We start from the raw sequence: 26,794 nt of genomic DNA on the forward strand, positions 1-26,794 counted from the left end.
TAGGAAATCAAATAAATGGATCGTTTTATGGTTTAAAAGGATTCCAGAAAATACATTATTGTCAAGATCAACAAATCTAATTATAAAATTTTCAAAAAAAAAAACAAATCTAATTATAAAACCAGTTTATTATAAATTCATGAAACTATGTTATTATCAAAATTTATAACAGGGCATCTACGATTACACATATTCTTTATTATCGTTTGCTAAAATAATTTTAATGAAATGTCAAAGGATAATATAAATATGAGTAGTATTTCTTGTAAATACCTCATAGAGATAAGTTTATTTTTTTAAAGGTCTTTTTAATAAAATAGATGAAATGGTATTTTTGTAAATAGATTTTTAAAAGAATGATGTTTTAATAGAATATATATTAATGATTGATATCTACTATAAATTTAATTGTTATGTTATAATAAAATAGTCATATCATGATTTTTCTATAGTAGATCAAGTAAGACTCTAAATTAATTTAATAGATAACTATGTTTTTGAACAAATGTAAATTTTATTCACCAATAACGGTTTTACTTCAACTGGATCATTGAAATTTGAGGTGTAGAGAGACTTATTCACTATTTAAATTTATTAAATTCTTGTGGTAAACCAAAATCGACGAATATCTTCATATTTTGGGTGACCAAAGTTACTGAGTAAACTGAGGCGGTTTCAAACATTTTTGAAAACAGTTTCACGAGCCTTTGCAAGAAAGATGTGTTGTCGGCTCCTCGAGTTGCCAGAGCTCATTGGAGATCGAACTTGATGCAAAGATCGAGCTATTTGAAGATCAGGCTACTTGGAAATCGAGCTATTTGGAAACAAGCTCGTTGCTTACTGTTCCTCAAGCTGTTTGAGATCAATGGAGATCGAACTCAGTTCTTTCACAGGAGAAAGGCGACTTATCGACCCTTAGCGTTTCTCGAGCTCGTCAGAGATCGAGTGAGTCTATTCATTTTTCTTTTGTTTAGTTCGGACGCATGGTCTGTTTCTGCTAATGTTGGTGGGATATGTGTCTAGGGTCCGAAAGCTCAAGGGATTTTCGTATGATCGCCGATCGATTAAATTTTTTGGAGCGCGAACTAGCGAGCTTTCGTGTTTGAGTTGCGGTCCAAATTTCATCCAGAAAGCTGAAACTTGTGTAAGTGCGGATGAGTCAGAAATAAAGAGCAGAAAGTAAATGACACACAAAGTTTTGTTAACGGGGTTTGTTTCCTACATCCATGGGACCTCGTCCAGAATTTGAATCCATTAGAATGAAAAAGCAAATTATAACCAATTCGCAAACGCGTAATACAAACACAACCCTCTTGAATCACCGCTCCTTTCTATTACATGAACTCTTCAAGACAATCTCGCCTTGAGCTAAATTCTCCTATAGTTCAGACTTTATCAGGATAACCTAACCCTGAGCTACACTCCCTCTGAGTCTAGACTTCAACCTCCAAGTCTATGAAGGTACGCCACCATGTACTTCACCAAGTACGTCACCATGTACTTCACCAAGTACATCACCGAGTATATGAAGATAGGAATCAAGCATGCATGCATAGATCACCATCTGACAGCACCAGAGCTCAATGTCTTCAAACAGCTGCAATCTTCATAGACCACCAACACCACCATGCACAGCGTCAACACTAACGCTGTCAAACTAAGTCTACGTCGGACTCCATCAGACAATACAATGCTTTAGAATGTACTTCGACACCAAGCAATACAATAAACAATGAAAACCTTTTTTTTTTATTCTCTACGTTCTTCTCTTCTCATAAGGCACGTCCCTCCTTATATAATAAACCTTAAACTTGCTTTCCAAGTTCATTAAGTGCATTTTAATGAACTTTCATTTCCATATAAAGAAATCTCCTATTCCTCTCCAAGTAACACTTCATCTTCGAACAAAACCCTTAGCTTAATAAAAAACGTCATTTGTCTTCAAAATATATTCTTTTTCATTTTCCAAGTTCCACTTACACATGCAATCCATGTAAGGAAACTTCCTTGTAAGCATCTTCACAACTCAACGTCTTGACATACATCTTGACCCACGTCTTAAATACATCACAAACTATATCAGAAGTTCAGAACACAGTAGGAACTTACATCTTCAACTTGGGTTGCCGCGGATGATTCCATATCGAGATGCTGGCCTGTGACCTATGTTTTCAGAGCAATTCAGCTCGATGTGCTGCGAGATCTCTTTTATTTTGTTCTAGACCGTTGATTAAAGTTTATCGACCTTGCAAGAGATATCTGTTTCATCGTCTTGAGCGAGACATCGGTTTCGCCGTCCCGGTCGAAACGTCAGCTTCATGGGCCCTCAACAGAGATCTTGGGCTTATCTTCTACCATCTTATCGAGACATCGTTTACCAGCGAATAAAGAGTTCAAACAAAGAAAAAAAAAAGAGTTCAAAGAGTTCGTACGAGATAAACTCTATCTTAGTTTATCTCGTTAGCTCTGGCATACCGAGAAAGAGAGCTCTTACTCCTATCGGATACAAGACAGATGAAAATATGCAGTCTCAACACGTATTGATTTTGCACCTTCTAACTACAATCAAAACCCAACAAAATTGACCATATTCGGCTAGATATTTATTTGTGGTGGGTGAAAACTGAGAATGACATTTTTTTTTTCCGACGGCCAAAAATATTTAATAATAGAGAGACTTACATAGAGAGACACATTATGTCTTATGTTTACGCTTGGAGACACATTGTCTAGTTGACACACTTTATGTGTACAGTTGTTTTATTTTGGACAGAAATGACCTTTCCTTTGAATAAGCTGAAGAATATTATTTTTAAAGAGGCATCCGAAAGCTAACTAGATTTATGTTTGGTTGCAGTTAAAATTAAAGGTTTAAACGGTTTGAAGACGTAAAAATCAACGTACAATTCAACAACAATTGAGTTAGTTAGTTATTTTATTTATATTATTATTATTTTTCATTCCATTTTATGTTTATTTGTTCTTTTTCCAAAGTTTAAGACATATAAAGCAAAAATAATTAATACTATAAATTATAATTTCTTTTTCTCTACATTTTAACATCCATTTTCATATATATTTTTTATAGATTTTAATAATTATATAAAAATACGTGGACACGAGAAATGTGGACAGACAATTGTGGACATAGAAAAAAAAATACATGGACACGATAAGTGTGGACAGAAAATTGTGGACATAGAAGAAAAATACGTTAACAATGATTATTTTTCACTCCATTTTATGTTTTTTTGTTTTTTTCTCCAAAGTTTAAGACATATAAAGCAAAAATAATTACTACTATAAATTGTAATTTCTTTTTCTCTACATTTTAACATCTATTTTCATATATATATATTTTTTATATATTTTAACAATTATATAAAAATACGTGGACACGAGAAATGTGGACAGACAATTGTGGACATAGAAAAAAAACATGGATACGATAAGTGTGGACAGAAAATTGTGGACATAGAAGAAAAATAAGTTAACAGTTATTATTTTTCATTCCATTTTATGTTTATTTGTTTTTTTCAAAGTCTAAGACATATAAAGCAAAAATAATTACTACTATAAATTGTAATTTCTTTTTCTCTACATTTTACCATCTATTTTCATATATATTTTTTATATATTTTAATGTGGACAGAAAATTATGGACATAGAAAAACAATACATGGACAAGAGAAGTGTGGACATAGAAGAAAAATAAGTTAATAGAAAAGATGTGGACATATAGATGGATGAAAAAACGTTAAAAAAAACTTTTATTTTCATTTTTTAGTTTTTTTCTGTTTGGTTAAAAGAATTATTTGGTAACATATATATTTAGTTTGTAAATAGTTCATATTTGAAAAATATTTATAGAGAGAAGATAAGCGTGGACGGCTACATGTGGACATATAAACATGTAGGAGTACATGCGTATGAGTGTGGACGGGTAATCATGAACGGTTATTTGTGGACAGATATGCATGAACATATGCATATGGATAAAATATACATATGGATAGATAGACGTGCGTGGATCTGTACAATGGACAATTATTTGGTGGTGATTTGTGTTTGTGTGACAAAACATATATGCCAAACAAAATGTCAACCTTATGAATAATGAGATATCAAAAGCATAAACAGTTAGCAATGAAGCTCTTATCCTTTTCCTCAGCAATGTTCCAAACACCATCTTCATCTAATTCAATTTCAGAGGTAGATGGCTTTTCAACAGATAACCATAAAAGATTCTAGTCGGTAGCGCGCTCCATAAAACGTGAATTACACGCGCCCCTAATTCTTTGCTCTCGAAACCTAACTAAGCGACTCCTCTACAATCGACGAATCCGTGACGGCGGAGACGTCGCCTGCTGCTTCCGGTAAAGGTGAACCATCTTCGCAAGTAATCTCTCTCATCTCCTTTTTCTGGCATGGATTTACCTGAGATTCCTCCATTTCGAAAGAAAGTTTTGTCGCCACAGTGTCATGACAGCGACGGTTCTGCTGCTCCTTCGTCGACCATGGCTCCTCCGCCACCTTGCTGTGACGACGTATTCTCTGGCGTTCCGACTGCAACACCCGGCCTTCCAACCGCGAATCTTCCTCACGAAGCTCCTCCAACCCTACCAGATACTCCTCCTGCAACGCTACCATTGGAAAGCCTACCAGATGTTCATCAACAAATTCAAGAGACCGTGGAACAGGAACTAGCACCATTTGTACCTTCTATGGGAGCGTGGTCAAAGCCTCTTGTTTTAAAGTTCCCTCCTCCGTCTACACCACCTGAGCCATCTACGCCTCGCAGCTATGATTTTCAGTTGGTACAGAGCCAGATTGAAAATTTTTGGCCTTCGCTGGAGGAAGGTACCAACCTTAAGCAGAAGAAATCTTTGCTGAAAGGAGCTCCTCCCTCATTGCCGAATCTCCCTGTTTCAAAGTTGCCGCCTCCAGAGCTAAAAGAAGATGGCTCGCTTCGCTTTCCATGGGCCGCAAGGATGAACCCGGCTTCCAGAAACTTGTTTCGTGCTTCGAGACCAACTTTCAGACTTGATGGCACCCCTGAGATCATCATTCCAACTAAGGTACTTGAACTTGGTCCTGAGAACGTAGGAGAATATGTAATCGGGCAATTTCATCGCTGTTCTATTCCTTCTGGTGGTCTAACGCATGCTGTTGTTAACCGTCTGTGGGGTAGAAGTTGCAAAATTGTTAGTCGGAAATTAGGAGAATCATCCTATCTTTTCCATGTTCCCCACCAAGAGACAAGGAATTGGGTTATTCAACGAAGTGTTTGGCATGTAGATGATTGCTTAATGTTTGTGGCCCCTTGGAATCCAGTAGGTTCATTAAGAATCCCTGAAATCTCTACTGTCCCAGCTTGGGTGACTTTAAAAAATATCCCAACAAGTTGTTATTCCAGACTTGGGATTTCTCACATTGCTTCCGGTCTTGGTGAGCCTATGCTTACTCATAAGCCAAGGCTGGATCCGTTCAACATAGGAGAGGCTAAGATTTTAGTGGAAATTGAGCTTGACAAGAATTTTCCCAAAAAAATTGCATTGGATGATAAGCTTGGTAACATATTTTTGGTTGATGTGGTTTACTCTTGGATTCCATCAACTTGTGAAAGATGTGGGAGCTTAGGTCACAAAGCAAAAAGGTGCTTACTTAAAGAAGACAAGTTGGTTCTCAATAATGAAAGTAAACAAGATCAGGAAGAGGTGGAGATTCCTGTGGTTGATATCAATCCTTTGTTGGTAAACACTGCATCAAGTAAAGAGACACCAGCGAGCAACATGCCTAAGGTGAGCACAGATATACTGCCAATTCAAACAGTAGCTAAATTTTCAACAGTGCTTCAGCCTCATCATTCTCCTTCCCAATCCGGAGGTTCAGAAACTTCCTCAGAACCTCAGGGAGCTACTTCTCCTCAGGATAGCTCCATTGCTTTCGAACACTTGTTTCCTAGTGCCAAGTCAACTTCAGCCTCTACACTAGCAGGTTCACCATCTGCTCACACTACTCCAGCCCAAGTTATGGACAATGTTCCATCTGCTATTATCAGTAATGAGGGTGCTACACCCTCAGGAAATGATCCAACAATCATGACCCCTCACTCAACCAAGTTTATCCAAGAGCATGGTAATATGGAAAGTGATTTCCATATTAATGAGCAAATGGATGAATATGGAAGTGTGTCAAGAGGGGGTAGGCTGCTCAAGCGTACACAAAGGTACCAAGAGATGGAATGGCATACCGTTCGTGGACGAGGAAACCGAGGTCGTAAGGGTCGAGGTTCCTAATCAAGCGCACAAGAAACCTTTTAAGTTTGGTTAAACTAAAGAGTTGTTCTAACTCATTGGGTTTCTATAGCTCTTTCAATGCTTACTTTATGTACTAAACTTTTTCAAACTATGTGACTTAACAAATCACATCTTGTACTTTGTTTTTTAATTGAAAGCCTTTTTACAAAAAAAAAAAAAAAAAAAAAAAAAAAAAAAACAGATAACCATAAAGGTAGGTCTTGAGACAAAGAAATAAAATGTTTTAAAAAAACACAGGATAAGAGTATTTCCGAATGCAAGACGGAAGAGACATAAACAGATACCTTTGTGTACTGATTCTTTACACGGAGTGAACCTGAGAAGAAAACTAAATCTATTGTATATATGATGACTTGCATAGAAGAGAAATTGGGACGAGAATACACACTCATACTCCAATTGTTGTTCCAACTGCTTCAAAAATTAACAAACGAAAAGGGAACAAATCACCATCAATAAGAACATGAATAGGAAAAAGTTTGAAACTTTGTCTCATACCAATCATTGCACGATCTACGGCTAGAGTTGCAGGGTTTGTGTCTTTGCAGATTTGCAGAGGTTCTAAGAGGAATTGCAGCGGCTCTAAGAGAATTAAAAGTGTGTATGGCGCCAGTGGTTGCTCGTGGTGAAGAACAGAGCCCTCTGTCTGAGCTAAACGAGATGATGATTGGTTCAAGCCTTTTGCTGGAGCTCAACGAGAGAGGGAGAGTGGTTCCGTCGGTGGGGTTTAGGGATGTAGCTTTCCATTAACGATAGATATTGTTATTTAAGCGGATTAGAGATTGTGATTTGTGAGAATTGGGGAAGTTAGAATTTTATCAGTTAATGATTTTGTTTTTAAAAAAAAAAAAAATCTGCTTAGTTACAACAAGAAGGTAACGAGAGAGAAAAAGCTTTCAAGGGTATAATGGACAAACGGTAAGACAAATGTGTGTTGCAAGTGGGATGTGTTCTTTAGTGTAATTAGAAAGTCAAAATGTGTCCTCCAATGTAAATTTCTCTTAATAATACCCCATGTTACAAATAATAGCATTGGCTAACTTTTTTGATATTTTATTTATGGTCGGAAACACTGAGAAGGACATTCATTTTTCTTTTATTTTTTCGTCGAGGTTGGAAAAAGTTGTTGAATATCCCCATGTGACAAATAAATAGCATTAGCTAACCTTACCGCCAAATGGCTATAAATATCAAACCATTTGCTATCCCCAACTCACTCTCATCCTCATCTTGCCATTCAGGTACTCTCTCTCTCACACACTCTATATCTTCTTCCTTTGTTATTATTTACATGACGAACTTATGGGTAGTTTTAAGTAACAAAATACCATGTTTTTTTGCTTCTTAATACAATCTTTCAGGTTTTGTGCAAAGCTAAGAAAAGAAATAATGTCCAAAAGGGTGGGACCAGTGGGTAATTACTTGGGAGATGCATTCGACGATGGTGTTTTCGATGGTGTGAAGAAAATAATTGTCTCAGTAGAGGGAAGTCCTTATAACTGTATATCAATGATCAAGATCGAATATGAAAAGGACGGGAAACTTGAATCCCGTCAACATGGAACGGTTCGTGGGGAATTAAAAGAGGTAAAAAATTGGGAAATTTTGTTATAAAATTCTTCTACTACACATTTTAATATCTATGTTAGATTCGATTTTGTTTCGAATATTTTGAACAGTACCCCTAACTTGTCAATGAAAATTGGAAAACAAATAAGGTGGTGGAAAAGTTTGAAAGCCGAAAGTGTGTAATATACGATTTTTTGCATTTCCCAGAAGACAAAAATATACATTAAACTGGGTATTTAAATTATTAATTAATATTTTATATACTTATTTAAAGTATTACTGATTTTCTTAAAATAATTTAAATACTTATTTATAATTGAATTTGATAGTTTTTTGTTAAATTTTCTAAAATTTCAAGGTTTTGGGTAACTATTGATCAAGTTCAACCTGGATCCGGATAAAACCAAATAACGAATAAACAAGACCAATTCAGATATTTATGTTGGGTTGGTTTGAGTTTGAGTTTTCGGATTCAAATTTTCCTCATTCCTAGGTCTATGAAAATTGAAACACAAATCAGGTGAAGAAAATTTTTGAAAATCGAAAGTGTAATATATTCCCCCGGTTTCCAAAAGATAAATATTTTATAATAAAAACTATATTTCCAAAAAGATGCATGTTTGATCTAAAACTATAGAAATTAACAAAGACCAAAAAAACATTACATATAAAAATAAATTTTAATATATTTTCTTAATATGTGTAAACACAAAAAAAAATGGATCTCTTAGAAACATAAGGAATATGATTTTTGGAATTTTCCCAACAAAAATGTCGTTACTTCTTTATTACTCCATTTGTATCACTTTAAGTGGGTTTTAAGGTTCTTGCACATGGATTAAGAAACATACAAATTTATATATAATTTATCTTGATTACATAAAAATATCATTAAATGAAATTAATTCAACCAATAAAAAAAAGTTTATTACTTTGTAATTGGTCAGAAAATTAAAATGATATTAAATTTTACCTAGAATATGAGAACATCAATTATTTTGAAACAAATTTTTTTTCTCTAAACACCACTTAAAGTGATACGGAGTGTGTATTTTGTAACCAGTTCAAATTAAGCGCTTAAATAATGATTTGTTTGTTTCTAATGGAAATTGAATCCAGTTTATAGTGGATCATCCCAATGAATATATCACATCTGTTGGTGGGAGCTATGATATTGTTCGAACATACTATCAATCACTCCTGATCAAATCACTAATCTTTAAGACCAACACTGGAAGAGCATCTCCAGTGCTCGGTGGGACAACAGAATCGGGACAACCAGCTGGGACAGAATTCACCTTGGAGGGTAAGTATGGAGAAAAGCTTCTTGGATTCTTTGGACGTGCTGGTCAAGCTCTTGATGCCATTGGAGCTTACTTGGGACCCTGGGTGGTAACAAGGGAAACAAATTCGACGATGGTATTCTCGACGGTGTTAAAAAAGTAACTGTTGCAGCGGGTGAGTACAGTGTAACTTATATAAAGATCGAATACGAAAATAATGGAAAAGATGAAGTCCGTGAACACGGGACAAACCGGGGGGAGTTAAAAGAGGTCAAAACATATAAAATTATGTTTGTTGAATCTAGTTAATATTTAGTTGCATTACTATTATTTCATTGTTTCTAATGGAAAAATGAAATACAGTTCTCGGTAAACTATCCGGAAGACAATATTGTCTCCGTTGGTGGAACCTACAATCATATCTTCAACTATGATACAACGCTTATCACATCTTTGTACTTCACCACCTCCAAGGGATTTACCTCACCATTGTTTGGTGTGGCCAAGGGTAAAGACTTCGAGCTCCAAGGTGAAAGTGGAGAAAAGCTTCGTGGAATTTATGGACGTGGTGGTACTGCCATCGATGCCATTGGGGCTCACTTCGGACCGCTTGGTGGTAACAAGGGTAACACATTCGACGATGGTTTTTTCGATGGTGTGAAAAAATTAACCATTGGAGCAGATGAGTACAGTATAGTTTATATGAAGATCGAATACCAAAAGGATGGAAAGGTCATAGTCCGTGAACATGGGACGTTTGACGGGATTCTAAAAGAGGTCAAAACATATAAAATTTGTTTGTTGAATTTCGTTAACATTCAGCTGCTTCGCGCTATTAATTGATTCTTTATAGTTAAAAAAATGAAATACAGTTCTCGGTGAACTATCCGGAAGACAATATTGTAGCTGTTGGTGGAAGCTACAATCATATTTTCAAATATGATACAACGCTTATCACATCGTTGTACTTCACAACCTCTAAGGGATTTACCTCTCCATTATTTGGTGTGAAAAAAGGAAAAGACTTCGAGCTCAAAGGTGAAAATGGAGGAAAGCTTCTTGGAATTTATGGACGTGATGGTACTGCCATTGATGCCATTGGGGCTCACTTCGAGACTGGTTCTGGTTAAAAAATCGCCGGTTTTCATGGGGTCCATTATCGCCAATTCAGGCTTGCCATTTAATTGCTTTTTCTTTGATTACATAAAATAAGGCCATCCGAAGTCTGCTTTTACCATGCTTGTGTGTTTGTGTGTGTTTTAATAAAAACTAGATTTTGACCCGCGCAGGCGCGCGGGTGTATATTTTGAAAAATATGTTGATATTTGTTTTTCATGTAATTATTAGGATTTGGAAAAATGAATCCGAGGAACATAACCGATACCGATCCAAAGATATAGTACCAAACCCAAACATAAATTGATTAAATATTCTAATTATTCAAAATTTTGTTATTTAGAGAACCGAATCTGATCCGAACCGAAGTATTTAGGTATCCGAATTTATCTAAAAATAGATTTATATACTTATATATATTAATTATTTTTAGATTTAACGTATATAAAACATCAAAAATGATACTTTTAAATTGATTTAAATACTTGAAAATATATATAGATAGTCAAAAGTAAATATCTGAAATAGTTAAAGTATACTCAAATCACCAAAAATACTTAAAATAATTATTGATTTCGTATCCAAAATTTTAAATCAAGCCAATTGATATGTTAAGTTTAAGTATTATGACATATGTTATTCAAATTTATACGTAATATATTATTTTATTTATACATTTTGAGAAATTTAAAATATATAATGATTTAAGACTTTAAAAATAATTTAAATTAGTTATCCAAACCCAAACCAAACCCGCAAAGATCCAAATCGAACTCAAACCAAAATTTAGAAACATTCTAATAAGGCTGAAATCTTTGACCCCGAAAACCCAAAATACAAACCGATCAGAACTAAACCCGTATGGGTATCCAAAAGCCCATCCCTAGTCATTATTATATATCGTATTTTATCATCATATAATTAATCGTATTTTATATGTACCATCATATAAGTAATCATATAATTAATAGTATTTTATACATACCATCATATAAATAATTACATATATTATATTTTTAAAACTTAATATGAAATATGAAAACCATAATTTGAGTTGGTATTTCAAATTGGGCTTTGTATTATATTTTTCTTATATATATTGACAATATTTTTTTATAATGGTTATTGAAAAATAGTTTAGTAAAAATCCATTTTTGAATATATGTATATTTTTGAATCAATTTTTGATATAAATCAAATTTGAATTATTATTTTGATTTGAAATATGTATATAAAGTTTAAATTTTGTTTTATGGTTAGTTTAGAAAAAAAAAATTTAGGGAATTAGATTGACCCATTTTGGTATATTTTAAAAGTGGCCTAGATAACTTTCAATTTTTTAAAAAAACATAAGCCCATTACTTTTTTTCTTAATACTACTATCCTTGTTTTCAAACAAAAATATTTTTTTTTAAAAGACTGCAATCCATGTTTCCAAACACTCCAAATTTTTAAAAGTCCTATTCAAGTCTCCAAACACTCCAATTTTGTACTTGAGTTTTAATAAGATAGATGTGAAATTTTTTGTTTGTTGGTAAAATGTTAAATTTATACCATTTTCTAAGATTTATAAATGTTGCATACAACTTATTTCTGCAAGAAAGAAACTAAAAAACAACCTACTACTAGCGCGGACGAACCTCATGGAGGTCTAGTACACAAAAAATAGAACTGCAGCAACGATGGTGACTGGTCTGGAAACGGGAAGGAGATGAGTCTGTCCCGGAGTAGACGATCCAAAGCATGACAGAAACCAGCAGCAGAAGTGGAGGTGGAAGTAAAGACCCGAGCATTTCTTACCTCCATATAAGGTAGATGGAAACTGGAAGATGAGATTGATCACCGAGCCTGCTTTAGGATCCAAACGTTGTCTGTGGAGTGAATATCTTAATAAATTGTTATATTTTATATTGGCACAACTAAAGACTGATAAAATTTATTAATTTATTATATTTATTTATTGAATATTAATTTATATAATTTTTAATGTAATTATAGAGCTGGCAAAATTTTACTTGTCTGGGTTGCTAGAAGTTAGGAGTATATGATTAATTTGTAAAGTTAACAAAATTATTGTAATGTGTTAAAGTTGAATATATGTTGAATAATGAAGCAGAAGAAAGAGAAAATAACATAGACTATGTTAAAAGATGAATGAATGGTTTAAATCTTGAAAATACTGTATATATAGTCTTAGTCAAATAATATCTCAGAAAAGTAAATATTAAAGCAAAAAAATAGTATATAGTTATGGGCCTCATTTATATACTCCCTCCGTTTCAGAATAGATGATGTTTTAGAAAATTGTTTTTGTTTCAAAATAGATGATGTTTTGATTTTTTTATATTATCTTTAATTTTACTGAAAACTGTGCAACCAATCAGATATTGCAGTTATTTATGTAATTGGTTGAATGAGTTTTAAATTATATTTTTAAGTTATTTTTTTGAAAGAAAAGAGATTTCTTAATCTTTGTGCATTAAGCCAAAATATCATGTATTGTAAAACAGAGGGAGTATTTGCTATAGGCCACAGCTTTAGGCCACAGTTACTATATAAGTAAAAAGGGACAGCACTAGTGGCTATAAAATATTTACCAGAAATAAGTCATGTATTTCGTACACGTGATTCGTTATATGATTGGTTTACGCATTTCTTGCAACTTTTAAACTATTTTATTTTTTCATTATTAAAAGCATTTCCATTGTAATTCATATTTTATTTTAAAATAGAATAACTCCATAATAGAGTGTGGTTTATTCTCTACTCAACTTTAAAGTAAAAATAAAGTAATGAACATAAAATATAATTCATTTCTAAAATAAATGTATTTTTACTTTATTATAGAATAAAAATAGAATGAAATTAGAACATTTTTGAAAATAGAATATGGTTGGAAATGCTCTACAGAACTTTTACATCTATGTTTCAATTATCAAGTTTTAACACTTGTCAGAACTCAAAACACTTCTAGCCATTTTTCTTTTTGAAACTAACTTTTAGCCATTTCGATTTTTGTTTTTTAACCTAAAGCAAAAATATTAAAGTAAGAACTTATTTATACACCAATTATTGAACTGTTACGATCTTTTTTTTTAAACAATAGAACTGTTACGATCAAGACCTACAAAAATTAGCCTTATTCGGCTAGATATTTTATTTGTGGTAGGAGAAAACTGAGAAGGACAATTTTTTTTTTCTGTCAGCCAAACATAGTTAATATACCCCACGTGACAAATAAATAGCCTTTGCTTTTTTTTTTTTTTTGTTCAAATAAATAGCCTTTGCTAACGGACATTTTTAACCTTGTTTTCTTTTTAGATATTTTATATGGTGGGAGAAAATTGAAAAGGACATTCATTTTTCTTTTATTGTTTCGTCAGGAATGGCAAAAATGTTGAATATCCCCACGTGACAAATAAATAGCATGAGCTAACCTTACCGCCAAAATTGCTATAAATATCATACCATTTGCTATCCCCAACTCACTCTCATCCTCATCTTGCCATTCAGGTACTCTCTCTCTCTCTCTCTCTCTCTCTCTCTCTCTCTCTCTCTCTCTCTCTCTATTTTACTTTTTTCTTCCTTTGTTTTATTACATGTGAACTTAGTGTAGTTTGAAGTAACAAAAGACCATTTTCTTTTGCTTCTCGATTCAATCTTTCAGGTTTTTGTAAAGGTAATAAAAGGAAATAATGTCCAAAAAGGTGGGAGCAGTGGGTGGATACTTGGGAGAAGCATTCGATGATGGTGTTTTCGATGGTGTGAAGAAAATAGTTGTGTCAGTAGAGGGAGGTCTTTTTAACTGTATATCAATGATCAAGATCGAATATGAAAAGGATGGGAAACTTGAATCCCGTCAACATGGAACAATTCGTGGGGAATTAAAAGAGGTAACATTTTGGGAAACTTTGTTATAAAAATATTTTATTACACACTTTTCGTCAAACGAATACTCATTTATGTTATTTAAAAATATTTTAATATTCATAATATAACTCAAAATAAAAAATAAAAGTTAGTATACAACATATTCATTTTGAAAATTTATAACAATAGACCAAAAGTATACATTAAATTGAATATTTGAGTTCTTTTTTATTCATATGTTAGATGCTTAATTGAAGTGTTTGAAGTATCTCTAAAAGCAACATTAAAACTTCAAATATAAAGTTTATGTGTTCTTACTTCTTACACTTATATTTTTAAAAATAATTGTATCAACTTTTTTCTTTTTTATTTTATCATTTTAATCCTTATAATTTCACATCTCATAATTTTTTACATATAATTTAACTATCATACCTAAAGTTTAAATATTAGAATACTACTAAAATTATGTAAATATGATTTAAAATTTCCAAAACCTCAAAAACGTTATCCATATAATTTTGGTTTAATCTAAAGGCATTGTTTTCAATGAATTCATTATATTATTCTTCATGTTCAAACTGATAAATTCATAAAGAGTATCATTATTGTCGATTATTATTTATTATAAACGTTTTATGAGTTTAAGAAGTTTTAAGCAATTGTAAAGACCTATAAAACTTTGAAAGTTCAATATAAGATTTTGCTTTTGGAGAGGAACACCATTAAACTTTAAATTTGAGGCTTTTTCCAAACATCAAAATAAAGTTGTTTTTGAGATGTTGTTATTATTAATATTTTAGAGTATTTTTAATACTTATTCAGAATTGGGTTTAGTATGTTTTTGTTAGATTTTTGAAAAATTTAAATTTTTCGAGTACTCAAATGGATTTGGATTTCATTCGGGTAAAACTTAAAACTTTAAATAACTTTAAACAACTCATTCGAATATTTATGTTGAATTCGGTTTTGTTCGGAATCATTTTTTTCTGGTTGGTTCAGTTTGAGTTTCAGGTTACCCTAACTAGGTCAACGAAAATTGAAAATCAAATCAGGTGATGGGAAAGTTTGAACGCCAGTGCCTGTGTATTATATGATTGACATTTTCTCAACAAAAATATCGTTACTTCTTTAATACCTTGTAACCAGTTCAAATTAAACGCTTAAATACTAATGACTTGTTTGTTTCTAATGGAAATTAAATCCAGTTTTCAGTGGATTATCCGAATGAATATATCACATCTGTTGGTGGAAGCTATGATAGTGTTCGATACTATGAAGTACCGCTGATCAAATCACTAATCTTTAAAACCAACACTGGAAGAACATCTCCAATACTCGGTGGAACAACAGAATCTGGACAACCAGCTGGGACAGAATTCACCTTGGAGGGCAAATATGGAGAAAAGCTTATTGGTTTCTTTGGACGTGCTGGTCAAGCTCTTGATGCCATTGGAGCTAACTTCGGACCGCTAGGTGGTAACAAGGGAAACACATTTGACGATGGTTTTCTCGATGGTGTGAAAACCTTGACTGTTGGAGCGGATGAGTACAGTGTAACTTATATCAAGATCGAATACGAAAATAATGGAAAAGATGAAGTCCGTGAACACGGGACAAACAGGGGAGAGCTACAAGAGGTCAAAACATATAAAGTTTTGTTACTATTCAGTTGCTTTGGTTATTTATTCTTTTTCCTAATGAAAAAAATGAAATACAGTTTTCAGTGAACTATCCAGAAGACAGTATTGTAGCCGTCGGTGGAACCTACAATCATATTTTCAACTATGATACAACGCTTATCACATCTTTGTACTTCACCACCTCCAAGGGCTTTACCTCTCCATTATTTGGTGTGGCGAAGGGAAAAGAATTCGAGCTCCAAGGTGAAAATGGAGAAAAGCTTCGTGGAATATATGGACGTGCTGGTACTGCCATCGATGCCATTGGGGCTCACTTCGGACCGCTTGGGGGTAACAAGGGAAACACATTCGACGATGGTGTTTTTGATGGTTTGAAGAAAATAACTGTTGGAGCAGATGAGTACAGTATAACTTATATCAAGATCGAATACCAAAAGGATGCAAAAGTCATAGTTCGTGAACATGGGACGAATCGCGGGGAGCTAAAAGAGGTCAAAACATATAAAATTTTGTTTGTTGAATTTCGTTAATATTCAGTTAATTCATTGTTTATAATGGAAAATGAAATACAGTTCACGGTGAACTATCCGGGAGACAATATTGTAGCTGTTGGTGGAAGCTACAATCATATTTTCAACTATGATACAACTCTTATCACATCTTTGTACTTCACCACCTCCAAGGGCTTTACCTCTCCATTATTTGGTGTAGCTAAGGGAAAAGATTTCGAACTCAAAGGTGAAAATGGAGGAAAGCTTCTTGGAATTTATGGACGTGGTGGTACTGCCATCGATGCCATTGGGGCTCACTTCGAGACTGGTTCTGGTTAAAAAATCGCCGGGTTCGACGGAAAAGCTGGTGATTAGTTTCATCAGATCGGAGTTCTTTATCGCCAATTACAGGCTTGCCATTTAAAATCCTTTTTCTTTGATTACATAAAATAAGGCCATCCGAAGTCTGTTTTTACCATGTTTGTGTGTGTATGTGTGTCATTGAAATAAATGTGAATTTCATTATTTGATAATGTAAGGTTAATACAAAAAAGTCTTGAAACCACACATAGTCTTCACAAATCATTTATACAAACTCTATCAAATAGTATTTGAAAGTGAACACATGCATAGAACGATTGGTTAACTACTTAACTTCTAAAATCATTCTAACACTAATAACTCATTAAATCATATATCAATTTTAATATGGATGTTCAAAAAACAATTATAACGACCATATGCAATCCTAATCTGCTTTGTTTTTCTGCATAAGACATTTCTATTCAATTACTAATATTTTGATATAAACTTGGAATCATATTGATAAGAATTTATTTTTGTATTTTTTAAGATTTCTTATTATACTATGACCACTAACATAGAATGTTTTTGTAGACCATACTAACACTTAACACTTTAAATTTATACATTATTTTAATATGATAGTTCAAAATCTTCTAACCGAGTATATGCTTATCAATATTGTTTTTTGCAGAACACAATTCTACATGGTTACGTATATGGCGATAAGAACTTGCAATCATATAAATAAGATTTTTATTATATAGTATATTTTACAAAGTTGCTCTCAGTGCATGTCTGGTAGTATTATTAAAAAGATATGGCTGACTTCGAGTATTATTCACAAAGAAGAATATTTGACAAAACTGTGATTGGTAAGTGCTCTGAGTACTTTCTACGTCAAAAGACCTCTACATGAGATCTCTTCTTTTTCCCGTACACGGCAGAACAAACTGTTTATCTAATTAAGCATTCCTGGGAAGCTGCTCCAATCTGGCTCCAGTGTCCAGATCTGAACACTCAAAATTTGATAAGTTCATGCTGCACCCGCATTGCTACCGGTGGCCTCCGTTCCATCTCCATCTCTTATCCCGGAGCTAGAGCTTCTACCAAGCCGTTTCTTAATTGGCCGAGAATTATTTCTGTATGGGCCTAGCCCAGTATACCCTTATTGCATCTGACGGGCCTTTCTTCAGTCAACCAATACCTATAATTTTGCACCACACCGAGAGACAGCTAGTTATGGGACTGGCATTTTTGACTAGTTCAAAGATTTCCGAAGGGTTCCTTGAGATCTATATTATGCGAGCATTGTCATATCACTCTTTCACAATGAATTGTTCGGTGGATTCACCGACTTTGTTACCGGTTCCATCTTCTTCTTCCATCAAGGAGAGTATCTCACTACCATGCCTCCTTTTTATGGAAGGAGAGATTTCCTTGGGTTTGTTAGCGAGTATTTTTTCAGCTTACTCACCGGTTAGCCATCTAGCCATCTTGTGTAGCGGTTTATGTGTGGGGCAAGAATGCACAATCGAGACTATTTTTGTTCCTCTCTTTGGTGAGGGTTGGTGTGCAACGTCACAACATAAAGTGATTAAATTTCAGCTGTCTGAGTTTGTCGTGAAGACTCTCTGGATGCATTCAAGCACTATCTTGACTTTGCTATCAACTTGTTAAAGAATTATCATGTTTAATCTTTTATTGCTATTGTAGCGTATGTTTATTTTCCAAGAAAATGTCTTTTTTTTTGTAATTATTCCGGTTGATTTAATGAAAGTAAGTTGTGTACTTGTATTTGAAAAAATACAACTTGAGTAGAAACGCCTTAATAGAAATTACGTATGTGCGAAACAAATTACGAAGCTAATCTCCAATATTTTCCTGTTATGCACTAGGATTAATCCAAGCGCTCGATTAACACCTAACAAAATTTTCAGCATCGCTTATAATTCAACCGTCTTAATAACTTCAAAAAGATGTGTCTCTATAGCATGTTGCACGTGATTATAGAACCAAATTAGTTATAAATGTGAAGAGCATGTGTATCACCTGATTCAGCTCAGCTCTCAGGTCGTTAATCTAAAGCCAGCGATACATGTCTTTTCATCTGTAGTCTAAATCAATTTATATGTCTTTGGATGCTACACATTTTTATCCACGACCAAAAGAAAACTAAAGTTTTGAGCTTTAAAGTGTACTATTTTCTTATTTAAGATGTATACTAGATTTTGACCCGCGCTTTCGAAGCGCGAAATTTTTTTTGGATTGTAAACAAATATTATGAATTAGTATTTTTAATTGTTATGCATTATTATGTTATAAAAGTTATATTATATCGAAGAAAAAAATTATTTAAAATTGTATAATTTATGAATTAGTTTATTTATGATTTTGTATATATACTCTTATGTAATTCTTTTTTTTAGATATGAACATTTTACCAGATCCGTGAAACCAAACTGAAACCGATCTGGAAATATTGGTGTTGTTTGGGTTTGGATCTAGGGCAAAGTATATATTCAATTTTGTTTTTGACCCGCAAGTTTTCTTTGAGTCAATATCCTAACCGAGACCCAACATAATATCCAAGTACCTGAATTTTTTGTGTATATTAGGTATATTCGAGTATTTTAGATATGTTTTTGGTATTGCGAATACTTTTTAAGTTTTGCGTTCAAGTTTTTGATTTTAGTTTCGGGTTTTGAGTAAAATTGTAATAAAAATATATATAGGGTATTCAGAAATTTTTTTTGGGTATTTTTTGGTTCTTCGGGTCAGATTTCATGTAAAATTTTGGATCTTTTCGGTATTTCAACATTTTGGGTACTTGTTTGGGTTTTTGGGTATGTGTTTCAGTATTTTTTTGGGTTTTCAGGTACTTCGAGTATTTTTTGGTTCCTCAATACCCAAACTAATTCGGACCTGTTACGTACCTAAAAATTACATGTATTTTATAGGTATTTGAATTATAGATTCAAACCGCTCAGGACCTGAAAAGAACCAATCCAAACCTAAACCAAAAAATTAAATACCTAGTTATGTCCAAATATTTAGGACCCGAAATGAACCTGACCTGCTGACTGAGATCAGACCTACACTCTCTGATTGTATTTTGTTTTTGACCTTACACTCTCTGATTGTATTTTGTATGCATTTTATAAGAGTTACATTTTTTGAGTTAATTATCTTTAAGATGTACTTGAAATATTTTTGGCTAATTTAATAGTATAAATTTGTAAAGTTTTTAATAGTTTTAAAACTTATTTTAAATAACAAATTTTATGATAAATACTTTGTATAAAAAATAATTTAAAGTAAAATATATAATTTTTAACATATGGTTTACTTTATTAAATTTGATTTTGTATATTTTGGAATATATAATGTACGATGACATGGTATAGTATAATATATGATATATGTTAATTTTTAAATGAGTTATGAAATATGTTAAAGTTGATAAAGTTATTGAATTTAAATAGTATATCTGCGGTATATTATTTTTTGGTTAAAATATTTTGTAACAATGTTGCTATATCTTGGTTTTTAAAATTGGATAAAAGTATAAGAATATTTAACTTTTGATTTGTTTCAAATTTAGATACTTTTCGAAGTAAGATATATTCTTAGCAAATATATGAATTAGCTTTTTCATAATTTAAAACAGAAGTATTGAAAGGATGGCGTGTATTATTACATAGTTGGTGGATCAAACGACTTATATAATTTATTTATATTGGGTGAAATGAGTCATTTATTAATTATGAGACTAATGAGACATGTTTAGAGAATAATATAATAAAGTATATGTGGTACATTATTTTTGTGTAGCAAATGGTATGGTTATCTAATAAAGGATAGCATATATGTCATATAACTTTGTTCTTGTACAAAATAATGTGGTCTAATAAATAAATGTATTATTAAATGTTTGTTAGAGAAATTTTTGGTTACTTATTGTTAATTAAATATTATGGTAAGACCAAAAACATTGTTAGTCAAGGAAATTGTTCAAACAACCTTTTTAAGTAGATTTATTAAAACTTCTTCTCTTTTAATAGTATTGATTGTTAAAATGTTTAGTACCCTATTTTCTTCAAAAGAAAAAAAGCTTTAAAGTATACAGACTTATTTATGCACCAATTGTTATAACGTTCTTACAGTCATAACCAACCAATGGGACCGTAATAATATGTAGTACAACATTTTTCGGCTTTATTTGATTAAATTATTTCTGTCTGGTCGGTGAAACTGAGAAGGATATTTATTATTGAGAATTTGTATTCCCTACACACCAAATATCACATATTTGCACTCCATACACTATATCCCTCTAATTTTTTTCCCCTTATCATTACCATTTACCCCCCATTCTATGGTATCTCACCATTTTTAGTATATTCAGCAAATTAGCTCTTTATTATTTATTGCCATTTTGACGATAAATTAAAGAACACGTACGTATTTCCACACCAATCATTCTACTGTTTTTTTTTTTGTTTTTGGAACTTTTGATCCAATCATTCTACTGTTACCTTCATAATCAATGGGACCGACCGTAAGCATTATTTTCTTGTAGTATAAATTCTAACGGTCGGTTACAACCAAAATGTTGAATATCGCCATGTGACAAATAAGAAACGTTAACCAACCTTATCGCCAAGACGCCAATAAATATCGAACCATTTGCCACCCCAATTATTGCAATTCACTCTCCTCCTCATCCATCTTCCCACTAAGGTACTCTCTCTCTCTTTCTCTCATTTTCAGAGTTTGGAGATAGAACAGTCCATGAAAATCAGAGATTTTGGGTGGCTAGATTTCAAAGACTATAAAAGAAATATTAAGTTGTTGTATTTTAAGGCCAAAACAAAGTTGTTGTATTTAAGACTTTCATTAACAAAAACATTAATGTAGCTTTGTTGATATCCACTATTGTCCCAAATGTTAAGCAAAGAAAAAACTACTGTCCCAATGAAATTTATCATTATATTTTTCATCTGTTGTGCTTTTATATCATGCTCTGTTTTATGTTAAAAATGCTCTGTTTCTTGTTTCTTCTTCTGCTACCGATTAATCGTACATTTTCATCCAGATATTAGTTTCTCGTCAGTATTTTTTGCAACTTTTTATGAAAACCCTTTAACAAAAAAATTTTTTTTTGCAACTTTTTAATTGTTTCTATCAGTTTTTCATATTTTATCAAAACCAATAAAATACTGACATATTAATTTATTTTATTAAAATAGCTGATAAAATCTACTAGTAATTTAAATTTATTTTTAACAAATAAATATTTATTTACAATAAATAATGTACGAACGTTCTATATTTGCAAATAATGTGTACTATTTGTTATTTTGAGTTTAGTGTCCAACCAATGAGATTACTAGGTTAGAATAAGTGTGCCTTTCTTTACTTTCGAGTATGTAAAACTTCCTTTTTAGGAAATATAATTTTTATTACTCCTATAATTCTCAGGTGATATCTGACGGATCTTAACGGTCAAGATGTCTTGGGACGACGGAAAGCACGCCAAGGTGAAGAAAGTTCAGCTCACATTTGATGACGTCATCAGATCTATCGAGGTGGAATACGAGGGAACCAACCTTAAGTCCCAGCGTCGTGGCACTGTCGGCACCAGATCAGACGGAGTTAGTAAAACAGTTTTAATTAGTTTCAAGATTGTTCTACCACCTTATTAAACATTGTTTGTCTGTTTTTTTTTTTAAATGGCAGTTCACACTGAGCACGGACGAGTACATAACAAGTGTGTCTGGTTACTACAAAACCACTTTTTCGGGAGACCATATAACGGCGCTAACGTTTAAGACGAACAAGAAGACATATGGGCCTTACGGAAACAAAACTCAGAACTACTTTTCGGCTGACGCACCCAAAGATAGCCAAATCGCTGGGTTTCTAGGAACCAGCGGCAATGCTCTCAGCTCCCTCGACGTCCACTTTGCTCCCATTCCTACCCCTGGTAGCATCAAACCACAACCTGGAGGCTCTGGAACCGGCGGTGGCGGTTCAAAACCTGGTGGTTCTGGAAATGAATCTGGTGGTGGCGGCGGTGGTTCAAAACCCGGTGGTTCTGGAAATGAATCTGGTGGCGGCAGTTCAAAACCTGGTGGTTCTGGAAATGAATCTGGTGGCGGCGGCGGCGGTGGTTCAAAACCTGGTGGTTCTGGAAATGAATCTGGTGGCGGCGGTGGTTCTGGAAATGAAACCGGTAATGATGGACCAGGAAAGATGGGACCGCTTGGTGGTGATAAGGGAAATGTATTCGACGATGTTGGTTTCGAGGGTGTGAAGAAAATAACCGTCGGAGCAGACCAATATAGTGTAACATACATCAAGATCGAGTACATAAAAGATGGACAAGTTGTTGTCCGTGAGCATGGGACAGTTCGTGGGGAACTCAAGGAGGTAAAATAACTAAATAAATTTCTCTATGTGACTTCAGTTAATATTATATTATTACTAACACACTTTGTTTCTAATGGAAAATGAAATATACAGTTTTCAGTGGACTATCCGAACGATAATATCACGGCCGTTAGTGGAACCTACAAACGTGTTTACACCTATGATACGACTCTCATCACATCACTTTACTTCACAACCTCCAAAGGTTTCACCTCTCCATTATTCGGTATCGACAGTGAAAAGAAGGGAACAGACTTCGAGTTCAAAGGTGAAAATGGAGGAAAGCTTATTGGTTTGCATGGACGTGGTGGTAATGCGATTGATGCCATTGGAGCTTACTTCGACACCGGTTCACAAGGAGGTAAGGGCGGCGGCGGCGGTTCACAAACTGATGTCCCCGGGAAGAAGGGACCTCTTGGTGGTGAAAAAGGAGAAGAGTTCAACGATGTTGGTTTCGAAGGTGTGAAGAAAATTACCGTTGGAGCCGATCAATACAGTGTAACTTACATCAAGATCGAATACGTGAAAGATGGAAAAGTCGAAGTCCGTGAGCACGGGACAAGTCGTGGGGAGCTACAAGAGGTAACAAATGCGAAATTTTGTCACACTATTCAACTGGTTCGTTACTAATATAGATTTGTTTCTAATAAACAGTTTTCAGTGGACTATCCTAACGATAGTATTACGGCCGTTAGTGGAACCTACAAACATATTTTCACCTATGATACGACTCTCATCACATCGCTTTACTTCACAACCTCCAAAGGTTTCACCTCTCCATTATTCGGTATCGACAGTGAAAAGAAGGGAACAGAATTCGAGTTCAAAGGTGAAAATGGAGGAAAGCTTCTTGGGTTCCACGGACGTGGCGGTAATGCTATTGATGCAATAGGAGCTTACTTCGACACCGGTTCACAAGGAGGTAAGGGTGGCGACGGTTCAAAAACTGATGTCCCAGGGAAGAAGGGACCTCTTGGTGGTGACAAGGGAGAAGAGTTCAACGATGTTGGTTTCGAAGGTGTGAAGAAAATTACCGTAGGAGCCGATCAATACAGTGTAACTTACATCAAGATCGAATACGTGAAAGATGGAAAAGTCGAAATCCGTGAGCACGGGACAAGTCGTGGGGAACTACAAGAGGTAATAAATGCGAATTTTTGTCACACTATTCAATTGGTTCGTTACTAATATAGATTTGTTTCTAACCAACAGTTTTCAGTGGACTATCCTAACGATAGTATTACGGCCGTTAGTGGAACCTACAAACGTGTTTACACCTATGATACGACTCTCATCACATCACTTTACTTCACAACCTCCAAAGGTTTCACCTCTCCATTATTCGGTATCAACAGTGAGAAGAAGGGAACCGAATTCGAGTTCAAAGGTGAAAATGGAGGAAAGCTTATTGGTTTGCATGGACGTGGTGGTAATGCTATTGATGCAATTGGAGCTTACTTTGACACCGGTTCACAAGGTGGTGACGGAGGCGACGTCCCTAGTAAAGACGGTCCTAACACTGATGTCCCCGGGAAGAAGGGACCGCTTGGTGGTGACAAGGGAGAACCATTCGACGATGTTGGTTTTGAAGGTGTGAAGAAAATAACCGTCGGAGTAGACAACTTAAGCATAACTTATATCAAGATCGAATACGTAAAAGATGGAAAAGTTGAAGTCCGTGAGCACGGAACGGCTCGTGGGAAACTACAAGAGGTATAAAATAAAATTTATTGGTGACTTATGTTAAAATATTCAATTAGTTTGATACTAATACGTTTGCTTCTAATGGTAAATGAAATACAGTTTTCAGTGGACTATCCAAACGATAGTATCACGGAAGTTGCTGGAACCTACAAACATAACTACACCTATGATACGACTCTCATCACATCGCTTTACTTCACAACCTCCAAAGGTTTCACCTCTCCATTGTTCGGTATCGACAGTGAAAAGAAGGGAACAGAATTCGAGTTCAAAGATGAAAATGGAGGAAAACTTATTGGGTTTCATGGACGTGGTGGTAATGCTATTGATGCTATTGGAGCTTACTTCGACACTGGTTCTAAACCTGGTGGCAATGGCGACAATGGAAGTGGTTCCAACAGCGGTTCTAGTCCTCAAAAACTTGACGCACAAGGCGGCAAGGGAGGCAACCAATGGGACGACAGTGGTGATCACGATGGTGTGACGAAGATACATGTAGCATATAGTCGAGTGATTGAGCAAATCAAGTTCGAATATGTCAAGAACGGAGAGACAAAGGAAGGACCTGCCCATGGTGTGAAAGGAGGAGCTAGAACTATGATTGCAACGGTACGTATTATATGTTTCTTTTTTTTTTCAAGTTTTTCTATAAAAATGTTACCTAGAGTTTTACTAAAAATTTCCATTACCTTGCAGTTTGAGATAAGTCATCCCAACGAGTATCTCCTGTCTGTGAAAGGTTGGTCCGATTCATCCAACAAGATTGTCGGGATTCAGTTCACAACCAACACAAAGACTTCTGATTATTACGGGTTTGAAAAATATCCTGGAGATGAAGGTACAGATATTTTACTTGAAGTGAAAGACAAGAAGATTGTCGGCTTCCATGGCTTCGCCGACAATCAACTCAACTCTCTTGGAGCTTACTTCGCTCCCATCGCCTCAACTCCATTGAAACCAAGCAAGAAGCTACAAGGAGTAGGTGGTGATGAAGGAGCTTCATGGGATGATGGTGCTTTCGACGGCGTTAAGAAAATACAAGTAGGACAGAACAATGACGGTGTGTCTTTCGTGGCGGTCGAGTACCAGAATGGCTCTCAGAAAGTTGTTGGTGATGGTCATGGCAAACAATCATCGCTTGGAGTTGAAACGGTGACTCTTTTTCTCTTTATCTATAAGTGTTTATCTAAGTTCTATGTTTCTCAAGATTTTGAATTCTTGAATTAACTTTCTTATCTTTTTTTTTTGTAGTTTGAGCTTGCGGATGGTGAGTACATTACGTCTGTGGGTGTCTACTATGACAAAATCCATGCAGAGGGACGTGGTGTGACAGTGGTGACGAGTTTAATATTCAAGACTAATAAGCAGATATCTCAACCATTTGGAATGACTGGCGGAGAATATGTTGAGCTTAAGGAAGAAGGTAACAAGATCGTTGGGTTCCATGGAAAAGCTAGCGATTGGGTTCATCAAATTGGAGTCTATGTTGCACCAGTCACCAAATGAAAAGCTTATTGTGGGTTGGTTCTTTGATTTCCAAATATGAATAAAGTTATGTCAGAGGTCTACTGGTGGATTGAGGTCTCTTGATGGACTATGTTTTCTGTTTGTTCTTGGGTGTTATGTTTGTGGTCAACTGTGATGTTTGTGTTGTCGCTTGTGGATTTTAATAAAAGGAGGTTAATTTGTGTTAAGTATAATTTGATTATTCATTAGCTTTTCTTCTGAAGAAAAAAATAAACTAATGTTTTGAAAACCGGATTAGAACTTTACTCAAACATGTAACTGGATAAAACGGTAAGGTTGGTTGGCTGAGTTTTAAATTTTTTTTATCTTATGTAACTAAACGTATATAAGTAAAATTATATTATTAATTTAAATATAATGTATACTAAGTTGGTAAGATAAATATTAAAAATTACTATGACATTTAAAAAAAAAACTTTTTGAATTTAAAAATATTATTTTATTTAAATTTCAAATTCTATTTTACTTAAATTTTTTAAAAATTGGGTTTTAGTTTTGAATCAGATAAATTAGTTTTTAGCGGATTTGACCAA

At 34.0% G+C, this 26,794-nt stretch overlaps 2 protein-coding genes across 6 annotated transcripts; both read left to right on the plus strand.

Moving 5' to 3' along the window:
* The first annotated feature begins 13,825 nt into the window (after window positions 1–13,825).
* On the plus strand, window positions 13,826–16,857 carry LOC103871242 (myrosinase-binding protein 2). The gene is made up of 4 exons (XM_033273119.1): window positions 13,826–14,181; window positions 15,367–15,798; window positions 15,879–16,292; window positions 16,374–16,857. Exons 1-4 carry the CDS (start codon window positions 13,984–13,986, stop codon window positions 16,629–16,631), a joined length of 1,302 nt encoding a protein of 433 aa, XP_033129010.1. The 5' UTR covers window positions 13,826–13,983; the 3' UTR covers window positions 16,632–16,857.
* Window positions 16,858–21,204: 4,347 nt separating this feature from the next.
* Window positions 21,205–26,446, plus strand: LOC103871244 (myrosinase-binding protein 2). Of its 5 annotated transcripts, none has more exons than XM_009149470.3 (9): window positions 21,207–21,338; window positions 22,080–22,252; window positions 22,338–23,030; window positions 23,124–23,612; window positions 23,685–24,170; window positions 24,243–24,743; window positions 24,834–25,343; window positions 25,431–25,886; window positions 25,986–26,446. In XM_009149470.3, the coding sequence occupies exons 2-9, from the start codon at window positions 22,109–22,111 to the stop codon at window positions 26,238–26,240; spliced, it is 3,534 nt and encodes a 1,177-aa protein (XP_009147718.2). In that variant the 5' UTR covers window positions 21,207–21,338; window positions 22,080–22,108; the 3' UTR covers window positions 26,241–26,446. The 5 variants fall into 5 exon arrangements, with proteins under 5 accessions (XP_009147719.2, XP_033129007.1, XP_018515539.2 ...); XM_018660021.2 differs by having other exon boundaries at window positions 21,208–21,338; window positions 22,073–22,252; XM_009149471.3 differs by lacking the exon at window positions 24,243–24,743 and having other exon boundaries at window positions 21,205–21,338.
* Window positions 26,447–26,794: the final 348 nt, after the last annotated feature.

The sequence above is a fragment of the Brassica rapa genome, chromosome A06 (genome assembly GCF_000309985.2).
Source record: "Brassica rapa cultivar Chiifu-401-42 chromosome A06, CAAS_Brap_v3.01, whole genome shotgun sequence".
Lineage (NCBI taxonomy): Eukaryota > Viridiplantae > Streptophyta > Magnoliopsida > Brassicales > Brassicaceae > Brassica > Brassica rapa.

Excerpts from the sequence above, each read along its gene's own strand:
- LOC103871242 (XM_033273119.1), top strand. The coding sequence starts at position 13,984 with ATGTCCAAAAAGGTGGGAGCAGTGGGTGGATACTTGGGAGAAGCATTC. Across the intron at positions 14,182-15,366 it reads TTCGTGGGGAATTAAAAGAG|TTTTCAGTGGATTATCCGAA; the intron begins GTAACATTTTGG and ends AATTAAATCCAG. Across the intron at positions 15,799-15,878 it reads ACAGGGGAGAGCTACAAGAG|TTTTCAGTGAACTATCCAGA; the intron begins GTCAAAACATAT and ends AATGAAATACAG.
- LOC103871244 (XM_009149470.3), top strand. The coding sequence starts at position 22,109 with ATGTCTTGGGACGACGGAAAGCACGCCAAGGTGAAGAAAGTTCAGCTC. Across the intron at positions 23,613-23,684 it reads GTCGTGGGGAGCTACAAGAG|TTTTCAGTGGACTATCCTAA; the intron begins GTAACAAATGCG and ends TCTAATAAACAG. Across the intron at positions 25,887-25,985 it reads CATCGCTTGGAGTTGAAACG|TTTGAGCTTGCGGATGGTGA; the intron begins GTGACTCTTTTT and ends TTTTTTTTGTAG.